Source organism: Dioscorea cayenensis, chromosome 16 (genome assembly GCF_009730915.1).
Source record: "Dioscorea cayenensis subsp. rotundata cultivar TDr96_F1 chromosome 16, TDr96_F1_v2_PseudoChromosome.rev07_lg8_w22 25.fasta, whole genome shotgun sequence".
NCBI lineage: Eukaryota > Viridiplantae > Streptophyta > Magnoliopsida > Dioscoreales > Dioscoreaceae > Dioscorea > Dioscorea cayenensis.
In genome coordinates, this window is record NC_052486.1 from 23,249,628 (window position 1) to 23,259,674 (window position 10,047).

Consider the following 10,047-nt stretch of genomic DNA (forward strand, 5'->3'; position numbering starts at 1 on the left):
TAAAATACAAAATGTATAATTAAGCATTTAAATCAATTAAATTGATAAATACTATTATTAATTATAGGTTTAATTATCATAAAGGTCCCTATAATTATGTACTTTTTGCCCTTTTAGTCCTTATAATATTTTTAGGTACAAATAAGTCATCATATTTAGTCGAATTGGGTTGTATTAGTCCACATCAATATTTTTAGGTATAATTAATTCCTTGCAATTTATACTTGTTCATCTACACCGCAGGACTAAAATTACCTAATTCGACTAAATATAAGGACTTAATTGTACCTACAAATATTGCAAGAACTAAAAAGGCAGAAAGTACATAATTACAGAGACATGTACAGCAATTAAACCTTAATCATACATAGATTGAACATTTATCAGAGTTTATTTGATTGTTTTATGTTATAAAATTTTCTTATAATATGAAACTAAAGTAAGATTAGGTGAACAAGGCCTTCTTGACAAAGTGAGGCATATAGAATGTTAGCTTATTAAATGCATAATTGCTTGATTTGGACTAATAGTTTTTTTTTAATCCATTGGTATTAATGTGTTAGTTAAGTAAATTTTCCACATTTTAGCATTAATACAGATCAAATCTAGAACATTAGCTTATCGAGTACATAATGACTTGATTAAGACTAATACCTTCCCCCCACCCAAAAACCATTAGTAGTGATTGGTTGGATATATATTTGGAAATAAAACATGGTTGATCGAGATCAAATTTATAGAAATCAATCTAGTACTAATAAAATAAAATTAAAAAAAGGAAAAAATTTTATATTCGCAAGTTCATGTTACATACATTTGCAAATTTAAACATTTTCTTCAAACACACACACACACACATGGTGGACTGGCATTGTATATGGTGGCCCATGTGAAACCATAAGGGTTACAAGATTAAAAAAAATTATAATAATATCATATATTCAAAGAGATGAAAATAATAAAGAATTAGAGTAGATAATATAGAGAATAATAATTGCATGGAGATTAACAATTAATTGAAGGAAAAAAAAAACACTGATTGCAATGAATAAAAAAGCACACAATTTAATTAATCAAAATTAAAATTTTAGAATTAGTGACTAACTACTAACAGTAAACTACATGGTTAAAAATATAATTTTATTATTATTTTTTAAAATCACCCATATTAATCCTCCAACTATTTTAGTACTCTATATAAATACATTAGTGCCATCTCATCCAACTCCTCAATGCTTGATATGGACTCTTACCTACTACCTCACCCACATAATAATTTCTTCTGAGCTTCAAAACCAAGTCAATGTGATCTCCAATCTTTTTTTATTTATTTATTATTATTATTATTATTATTATTATTATTATTGTTATTTAGCACAATTTTTCTAAATTCCCTCTTGTTGAGGCTTGCCTTTTGTCACCGCGTCAATAATAGCTGAACGATAAGATATTTGAGTCTTGTATGTTGGAGTTTAAAGGTTTAATTTGAGGCACAATAGATGCTAGACTTTTAAAATAATCACAAAAATATATATGTTAGAATTAGTGAAACTTCCTGGAGTTCTAAATTTTAAGCATCACAGCTAATTAAAAATGTGGCAGAACAGATTCAAGCATATGTTAGGGCAAAAACATTATCAAACAAAAAGAAACAAATTCACATTCATTCAATAAAATCCCACAACATAAAAGATCATTTAACCTTTCATAGTGAACACATAATTGGTTGATCTTATATATATATATATATATATATAACTTCTCAAAATCAAAGAGGAAGAACTGAAGTTTTCTCCCTTGCATTCCTTGTGAAGCAGAATCTCCCACTTGAGAATGATCTCTTCATTGGAACAGGACTAATCACACAATGCAACCCTCTAGTTATTCTGTTGCTACTGCTTCCCTTATTCTCTGGTCTTGCAAATTCAAGCACTTGAGACTCGTCGTCGTCGATGCTCAGCCGGAGAACATCAGCGATAGAGACACGACCACGGTGTGACGACGATGATGAAGAATCCATAGAGAATGATCTCCGAATCACTTGAACAGTTTCATCTGTTTTGTCTACATCAATCTTGTGATCATGATCCTCTTGTTCATTACGTTTTGCCGCATCATTATTCGGCTCATTAATCTCCTCCTCTTCTTCTTGTTCTTCTTGTTCTTCTCTTGTGTTTGATTCTCCAATTGACACAACTGCAAGCTCAATACTACTCTCCGGCTGTGGAGGAGGCTCGGGTGGAGCCGGTAACTGAAGAGGTGGTGGCATTTGATTCACTGAAATAATACTAGCTCGGCAAAGCGGGCAATTGGAATGAGAAGTGAGCCAAGTATCAATGCAGTGAAGATGAAAAGCATGGTTACACTTTGGTAAAAGCCGAAGACTCTCATCTTCTCTAAACTCACTGAGACAAACCGAGCAATCAGTAGAGTCAATAAGCCCATCATCTCTTTTGTATGTACACACAGTAATCTTATTGATCAATGCTTCATCAAGACCATTTGATGGAGAATTATACCAAGTTTCATATCTCCGAGAAGAAGCACCTATTACATCTTCTTCAATATTACCTTCAGGGCCAACGTGAAGGCGGCGGTGGAATCTCCGGCGAAGAGTGCTGAAACTAACACAGTATTTGGAGATGATAGTGTAGTAACTAACTAGAAGAAAAGCGCTAGCAAGGACACCGATGATTGTGATAACAAGAGGTGAAAAGGTCCTCCCCGACGAGCTTTGGTCGTTGTCGGAAAAGAAGGGAGGAGGTGGTGGGAAGATTATGTAGCACCATTGAGGGCAGTAAATGGAGCAGAAACCTTGAGAACAATCTTTTGTTGGTTCAAATGGTATCAATGGTTCTTGGTTGCCTACACTACTGCCCATCTCTTCAAAATGAGAAACAAAGACAAAGAGTAAGAGAATGACAAATTAATAGAGAGATCTATGTGAGTTTCAGAGCCAAATGATTAGAAGCAAAATAGTAGAGAAGGCTTGACACATGACTTTTGAAGGTAGTTGAGTTGGGAATTGGGAGGTGGTGGGAAATCATAGTTAGAGTGTGTTTTTAGTTGTTGGGAATTGTGAAGAAGAGAGTGAGAGAGAGAACAAAGTGCTTGATTTCAAAGCAAAGGCTAGTGGGAGAAGAATAGAGAAATGGAGAGAAGGACTTTGTCTCCTTTTTTTCTTTTCTTTTTTTTTATATATATATATTTTTTTCTTTTCTTTTTTTATAGCTTTCCTTTTATTTGGTTATTTATTTATTTATTTGGTTGTTCTTTTCTAATGAAGTTAATTAATGAATGATGTTTTGTTATTGTTGGGAGATGGAGGATGGTAGTGTGTATATATATATATATATATATAAAAGTTTTATCACAACAAAGAGAGGGAAGAGAGCTTTCATTGTCTTCAAGGTGAGACATGACCAATAGGGAGTATTATTATTATTATGCATCTTTGTTTGGTATTTATGATTTCAAATTTAATTTCACATGTTTTGTGGTTAGTGGTTATTCTTTTTCTGATTTCAAGATTAGTGTCTTTATTTTGCTTTAGAGGGCGTTAAAGAGATGTTTCAGGCAGAATAGTTAAAGAGGGAACAATAACTTGGCTTTAATTTCAGTCAAACAAGTTGCTTTCTTGGTCAATGCATTCAAACAAGTAAAAGAAAGAGGAATCATCTCTCTCTCTCTCTCTCTGTGTGTGTGCGCTTTGTTATACAATTTCTTTTACTTCACTTTATCATTTGATTTACTTCAAATCAAGTAGTTTCTTGTAATAGGCTTAAGTTAGATCTTCTTAATTTGTTAGGAAGGAAATTGATTCAAAGTGGAAGACCATGGATTTTAATGACTATATATATATATATATATATATATAGTTTTGCTCTATTAACTATATCTATATATCTATATATTTTTTTTAACAGTTTAAAAAAATTATAAGTCATTAAATCTTATTCATTAAGATAAATTAAACACAGTAAACATTATAAAGAAAATGATAAACTTTGAATAATGAATATTTGTCTCATGAGTTTGATGGTGTTTTATCTGAACTATAATAAATGATGATAAAAGAACTCAAATGAATATCGATAATGAGTCGAGAATTAACAAAGATATTTATTAGTGAAACATCCCATATGTCACTTAAAAAAAATTAAAAATGAAGCAAAAGTATTGAATCAAATTTTTTCCTTTTGCCTTTGAATTGATCCAATGTATGTATGCATGATTATATCAAATGTACTGGTCAATATAATTTGACAGTAATATAATTTATTTTCATTTTAAAAGTAAAAATATATATATAAAGAAAAAGAAAGAGAATTGTTGGTGGGTTGCATTCATGGAAAGCTGATTGTGAACCAATTGATATGGAATATATCATTGTCTTTTGGATCAAGATGTTAAATATTAAAGCATAAGCATGTGTTTGGTGGATTAGTTTATCAATCAATGTATATAAGTTCATACATTATTATATAATAATTATATGATCTTAAAAAAAAAGGCATAATTAATCCATTTTTCCTGCAGATAAATTAAGTAGGAAACAAACTCATATTGTTGGAAAATATTATATAATTATATATTTATATGCTTTTCCAAAATTTTAAGGTATGAGAAGTCCAAAGAATAATAAAAAGTTTTAGATGTATTGCTTTAGACATGCAGGCATGGTATCTCCAGATCAACATAACATTTGACATTTGATTAGAAAACATAAAACAAAAGAGTATGGAATAATTAAAGGGGCATGGTTAGTTGAAACTATATGTTTTAAAATTTTAGAAATATTAACATTTGATACAGCAAGGTGTAGCCGCGGTTCCACACGAGACGATTTCTAGTCAAAATACGGTGTAAATTTTGATGTTTTCATTTGTTGTTCGAAGGAACTTCTAATACAGTTTTAGTTGTTTTTTTTTTTCCATAATGTTTTTGTGATGTATTTCACATATAGTGAATATTTATCTTTCTTTTTATACATTATTAATTTTTATTGTAATAATTTGGGTACTTTTTCTAATAAATGTTATTTTTTTATTTTAAAAAATATATATTATAATTAATTTATTGTATCCGGAGTAATAATAATAAAATTTTCTATTTATTATTATTTTTTAGTGGAAATTACCAAAAACACCCTCCCTCTAAGTTTGCAATATGTACAAATTGTCCCTCTAAATTTGATTATCCATAAAAACCCCTTCATTTTGAATACAATGAATTTGAAATCCCCTAAGCATGTAATGGAGTTAGTTTTAATTGTTTTGGACAAAATTATCCCTTGCATGGGAAGTTGTGGCAAATGAGACATGGTTTGACCATAACGCCCTTTGCTGCAATAATTTTTTCTCTTCAAGAGGAAGTAGTTTTTTTTCTTGGTTAATCCCCCGAGAACACCATTATTGGCGCTGGTTTCCTTTTTCTCTCTTCATCTCTTCAGCTTTTCCTTTTTCAAAGTTATCGTTGCATGGACATCTTCTGTAGGATTTGACCACTACCTCGAAGGAGAACTCCCGCTCAACTCTTCGGCATTTCATTAGTTTGCGCTCCAAGGTATTGAGGCGAGGTGGACGTCGTTGAAGATGTTGTGCAGTTTCCTTTTGTTTTGATATTATGTGGGTTTCTTTCTGGTTTGATTTGTAAAGTATTCTTTGCAAGATCTACAATTGTGTCCGCACTCGTGGTAGTAAAGTAAGTTTTTTAAATAGTTAGTGCCAACAAAATGTTGCCCGACATACAATGACAAAACTTCAAAATGATCTACCGAGAAATGAATGCCTACTAAACCGTTAGGGTGGCCCTGAGGTGGAACGAATACGCTCGTAGAATCCGAATACCTACTAAAATCATTTTTGTTTAAACAGAAACTTATTAAATTTAAACAGAGACATAACATTTTAAACATAAACTTGATAAATTTAAACGAATACATTTCTGTTTAAACAAAAAAAACTATATAATTTTAAACGGAGACAGGGACATGACAAGGATAGCTGAGAATAAACATAGGTTTTAAGCGGAAATTGGGATAATTAATCAATAATTAACTTGTACAATTATGTTTCAGTTTAAATATAATCGTTTCATTTTAAATTTGTGTTTATTTATGGAAACGATTTTCATAAATAATGAGCAAAATGTATAATAATATGCGATAGTTTGTGGAAAACATACGTAACGAATATAAGTTGTCCTCTATGCTTAGTTGGCGGCAGCTTTTTTGCAAGATCTACGATTGTGTCCGCACTCGTGGTAGTGAAGTGAGTTTTTTAAATGATTAGCGTCTACAAAACGTTGTCCGACATGCAATGACAAAACTTCAAATTGATCTAACGAGTAAAGAAGTTCTATTAAACCGTCATGATGGCCCTGAGGTGGAACGGATACGCTCGTAGAATCCGAATACCTACGAAAATCATTTCTGTTTAAACAGAAACTGGATAAATTTAAACAGAAACATAACATTTTAAACAGAAACTTGGTAGATTTAAACAGAAACATTTCTGTTTAAATAAAAAATAGTATAATTTTAAACGGAAACAGGGATATGACAAGGATAGCTGAGAAAAAACATATGTTTTAAGCGGAAACTGGGATAATTAATAAATAATTAAATTGTACAACTATGTTTCTGTTTATATATCATCGTTTCATTTTAAATTTACGTTTATTTATGGAAACTATTTTCATAAATAACAAGCAAAATTTATAATAATATGCGATAGTTTGTGGCAAACATATGTAACAAATATAAGTTGTCCTCTATGCTTAGTTGGGGACAGTTTTTTCTAAGACCTACGATTGTGTCCGCACTCGTAGTAGTGAAGTGAGTTTTTTAAATGATTAGCGCCTACAAAACGTTGTTCGACATGTAATGACAAAACTTTAAATTGATCTAACGAGTAAGGAAGGCCTACTAAACCGTCAGGGTGGCCCTGAGGTAAAACTGATACTCTCGTAGAATCCGAATACCTATTAAAATCATTTCTGTTTAAACAGAAACTGGATAAATTTAAACAAAGACATAACATTTTAAACAGAAACTTGATAAATTTCAATGGAAACATTTATGTTTAAACAGAAAACCAAAAAAAATGTAAAAATGTATGCAAAAAGGTTTAACATTATGTGATTGGGCGAGTTGTTTTTCCCACCATTTTTTTAAAGAGCGAGGATGAAATTTCATAACATGGAACCAGGTCTCAGTGACTGCGGTGAGAGTGAAAACGATAAAGGAAGGGTTGTCTGAAATATTCAAAACTCACATGGGCTATTTGACAAATTTTGAAATTGTTGAGGGGTAAACTGTAATTTTTTCTTTTTTTTTTAAAACTTATCTCATAACCAAAGAAAACTCCCCATAAAAAAAATACTAAATACGTTTAGCTAGCAGTGAAGCTTTGAAAGTACAAATAACTCAAAACAAGAAGATGGTGTGACACTGATGTGACATAATCATAAGCTAAACTATCTCATGTTGCTTAATATTATTACAAATTTATCCATAAAACTCAACAATATCTCTTATGGGCAAAGGGGGGCCATCAACTCATTCCAAAGAGATATATGCATCATTTTTTAATAAATTCTTGTAATCACAAACAAAAGGCAAAGCTGAGAGAAAAGATTAAATGAAAGAAATTCTCAATCCCATTTAGATTTATATAGTCTGAAACATTTAGATATTGTATAGATAATTATGTGCAACAGGATCACTGAATTCACTTTTAAAAGGATACCTTTAAAGTTTGAAAGGCATAAGAGGTTAGTGAGAAAACAGCTTGGAAAAGCAAAATATGATTCTCTAACTTTACTAAGCAATTCACAAGACTCAATGTTAAAGAGAAGCAAAAGTAATACATCCATTCATTCTCACCTTCATTCTCAAGCAAAACATATACAACATTTATTCAAAATTCAATCTCATCATCTTCTACATCTCCTCTTACAATGGCACTTAGCAACAACATCGTCGGAGCTATAAACTTCGTGGCGATGCTTCTTTCAATCCCTATCATCGCCGCCGGTATTTGGCTCTCTTCTCAGTCCGATAACTCTTGCTTGAAACTCCTCCAATGGCCTGTGATCTCCTTAGGTATCTTAGTTTTGTTAGTAGCATTAGCAGGATTTATCGGCGCATTTTGGCGGATACCTTGGCTACTTCTCTTCTACCTTATAGCTATGCTCATAGTGATATTTCTCCTAGCAAGTTTAGTAATATTCATCTATGTAGTCACAAACAATGGTGGTGGTCACACTGCACCTAACCGAGCTTATTTAGAATATCACTTGGATGACTATTCGGGATGGCTTCGACGAAGAGTTGAGAGCTCCTACAAATGGAATCGAATCAAAGCATGTCTAAGCTCAACAACAACTTGCTCGGTGTTGAATCAAACTTATCGTTCCGCTCAAGATTTCTTCATCGCACCTCTCACTCCCTTAGAGGTAATTAAACTAGTTTATCTATATTAGATTGTTACTTTATATAGTTATAACAACAATGAACTTGCTCGGAAATGAATCAAACTTACTGTTTTATTCAAGATTTATTGTGAACTAGTTATCTATATTAGATCAATAATGAAGAGAATAGTAGTGAAAAGATATTTCATTGTATTTCATTGATCGATATATGTCAACCATTTTGTATAAACAATTTGTAGCATGTAGATACATGATTGAGTCTAATATATATATTGAATGATGCGCATTTTTCAGTCGGGATGTTGTAAGCCACCGACGAAATGCGGGTATACATTTGTGAACCCGACGTATTGGATTAGTCCTATCGACCTCAGTGCCGATCTTGATTGCTTGCTATGGAGCAATGAACAGACAGTTTTATGTTACTCATGTTCTTCTTGCAAAGCTGGTCTACTTGCAAATATAAAGAGGGAATGGAGAAGAGCAGACCTTATCCTTGTTCTCACATTGGTGGCTCTCATTGTAGTCTATGTGCTTGGTTTTTTGGCTTTCAGAAATGCTAAGACTGATGAACTCTTTAGGAAATATCAACAAGGTTATACTACTTGAAAACATATATATTTGACTACATGTATTTTATTTCTATCTATCTATCAATACTTTGTGATCAAGAAATTAAGATTTGTGTTCTTTTGAGGGAATATTTGTTTAATTTTTTTGGTGTGATATGATAATGAAGGTTAGGGTTTTTAGTGGGAAGGGAATAAAGGAAATAGATCTCTTTAGGTTTTTTATGGATATGTATCATGTGTACCTCTTTTTGCTTTCTTGTAAACATTTCATGTAGATATGTTTTTTTTTCCTTCTCCTTTGTATGACTGTTAATTAATTAATTATATTAAAATAAGAACAAAGTGCTATATCATCCAAAAAAAAATAGTATGAATTTAAATGAGTTGTTTATTAAATTCATTTACATGTTATATGTCCAAAATTAAGAAAGAAAAATAGATGTTTTAAAAAAAAAAAAAAACTGGTAATGTCTTGGGAAAAGTTTTTAGCCTGAATTAATATTTGAAAATGAATTTTATTCTCTATATAAATGAGCATATCAAAGATTAAAAGACGATCGAGCATGATAGATCTTTAATTAGTTGAATAAATAGTCATAAACATTTTTTTTCTAAAATCAAATTGAAAGTTGATATGTTTGTTCCTAATTATGGAGAAAACAACTATTGATAATATGCAATTTTTTTCCATATAATTAATAAAACAAAACTTTGATTATGAAGAATTAAAAAATAAAAATAAAAACTCAGCAAGGAACAAAATGAAAAGTTGGAATTCATTAACATTATAAAAGTATGTCTTCATGCTTAACCCAGTTAAATGGGCCTAATAAAGGCCCATTTGTCTATAACACGATGGATTTTATTGGGCCTTATTTCTTACCAGCCCAAAGGCATCTTTCTTTCATAATCCCAAAGGCTTCTTTCTTTAAATATATTATGAGAATGTTTTATTTCAATAAACAATTCAGTTTAGATAATTGATAGGTGATTCATTGTTGTGGCATTGTGTACAAGCCAACCTATTCATAAAATA

The 10,047-nt window shown here is 31.2% G+C and overlaps 2 protein-coding genes across 2 annotated transcripts; one reads left to right on the forward strand and one right to left on the reverse strand.

Annotated features, from left to right (window-relative positions):
* Nucleotides 1-1,634: 1,634 nt before the first annotated feature.
* Nucleotides 1,635-3,221, reverse strand: LOC120279216 (E3 ubiquitin-protein ligase Os04g0590900-like). Its single transcript, XM_039286088.1, has one exon. It carries the CDS (start codon nt 2,879-2,881, stop codon nt 1,769-1,771), a length of 1,113 nt encoding a protein of 370 aa, XP_039142022.1. The 5' UTR covers nt 2,882-3,221; the 3' UTR covers nt 1,635-1,768.
* Nucleotides 3,222-7,861: 4,640 nt separating this feature from the next.
* LOC120279399 (protein TORNADO 2) lies at nt 7,862-9,255 on the forward strand. Its single transcript, XM_039286332.1, has 2 exons — nt 7,862-8,460; nt 8,734-9,255. The coding sequence occupies exons 1-2, from the start codon at nt 7,963-7,965 to the stop codon at nt 9,046-9,048; spliced, it is 813 nt and encodes a 270-aa protein (XP_039142266.1). The 5' UTR covers nt 7,862-7,962; the 3' UTR covers nt 9,049-9,255.
* The last annotated feature ends 792 nt before the right edge of the window (nt 9,256-10,047 follow it).

Excerpts from the sequence above, each read along its gene's own strand:
- LOC120279216 (XM_039286088.1), bottom strand. The coding sequence starts at position 2,881 with ATGGGCAGTAGTGTAGGCAACCAAGAACCATTGATACCATTTGAACCA.
- LOC120279399 (XM_039286332.1), top strand. The coding sequence starts at position 7,963 with ATGGCACTTAGCAACAACATCGTCGGAGCTATAAACTTCGTGGCGATG. Across the intron at positions 8,461-8,733 it reads CACCTCTCACTCCCTTAGAG|TCGGGATGTTGTAAGCCACC; the intron begins GTAATTAAACTA and ends CGCATTTTTCAG.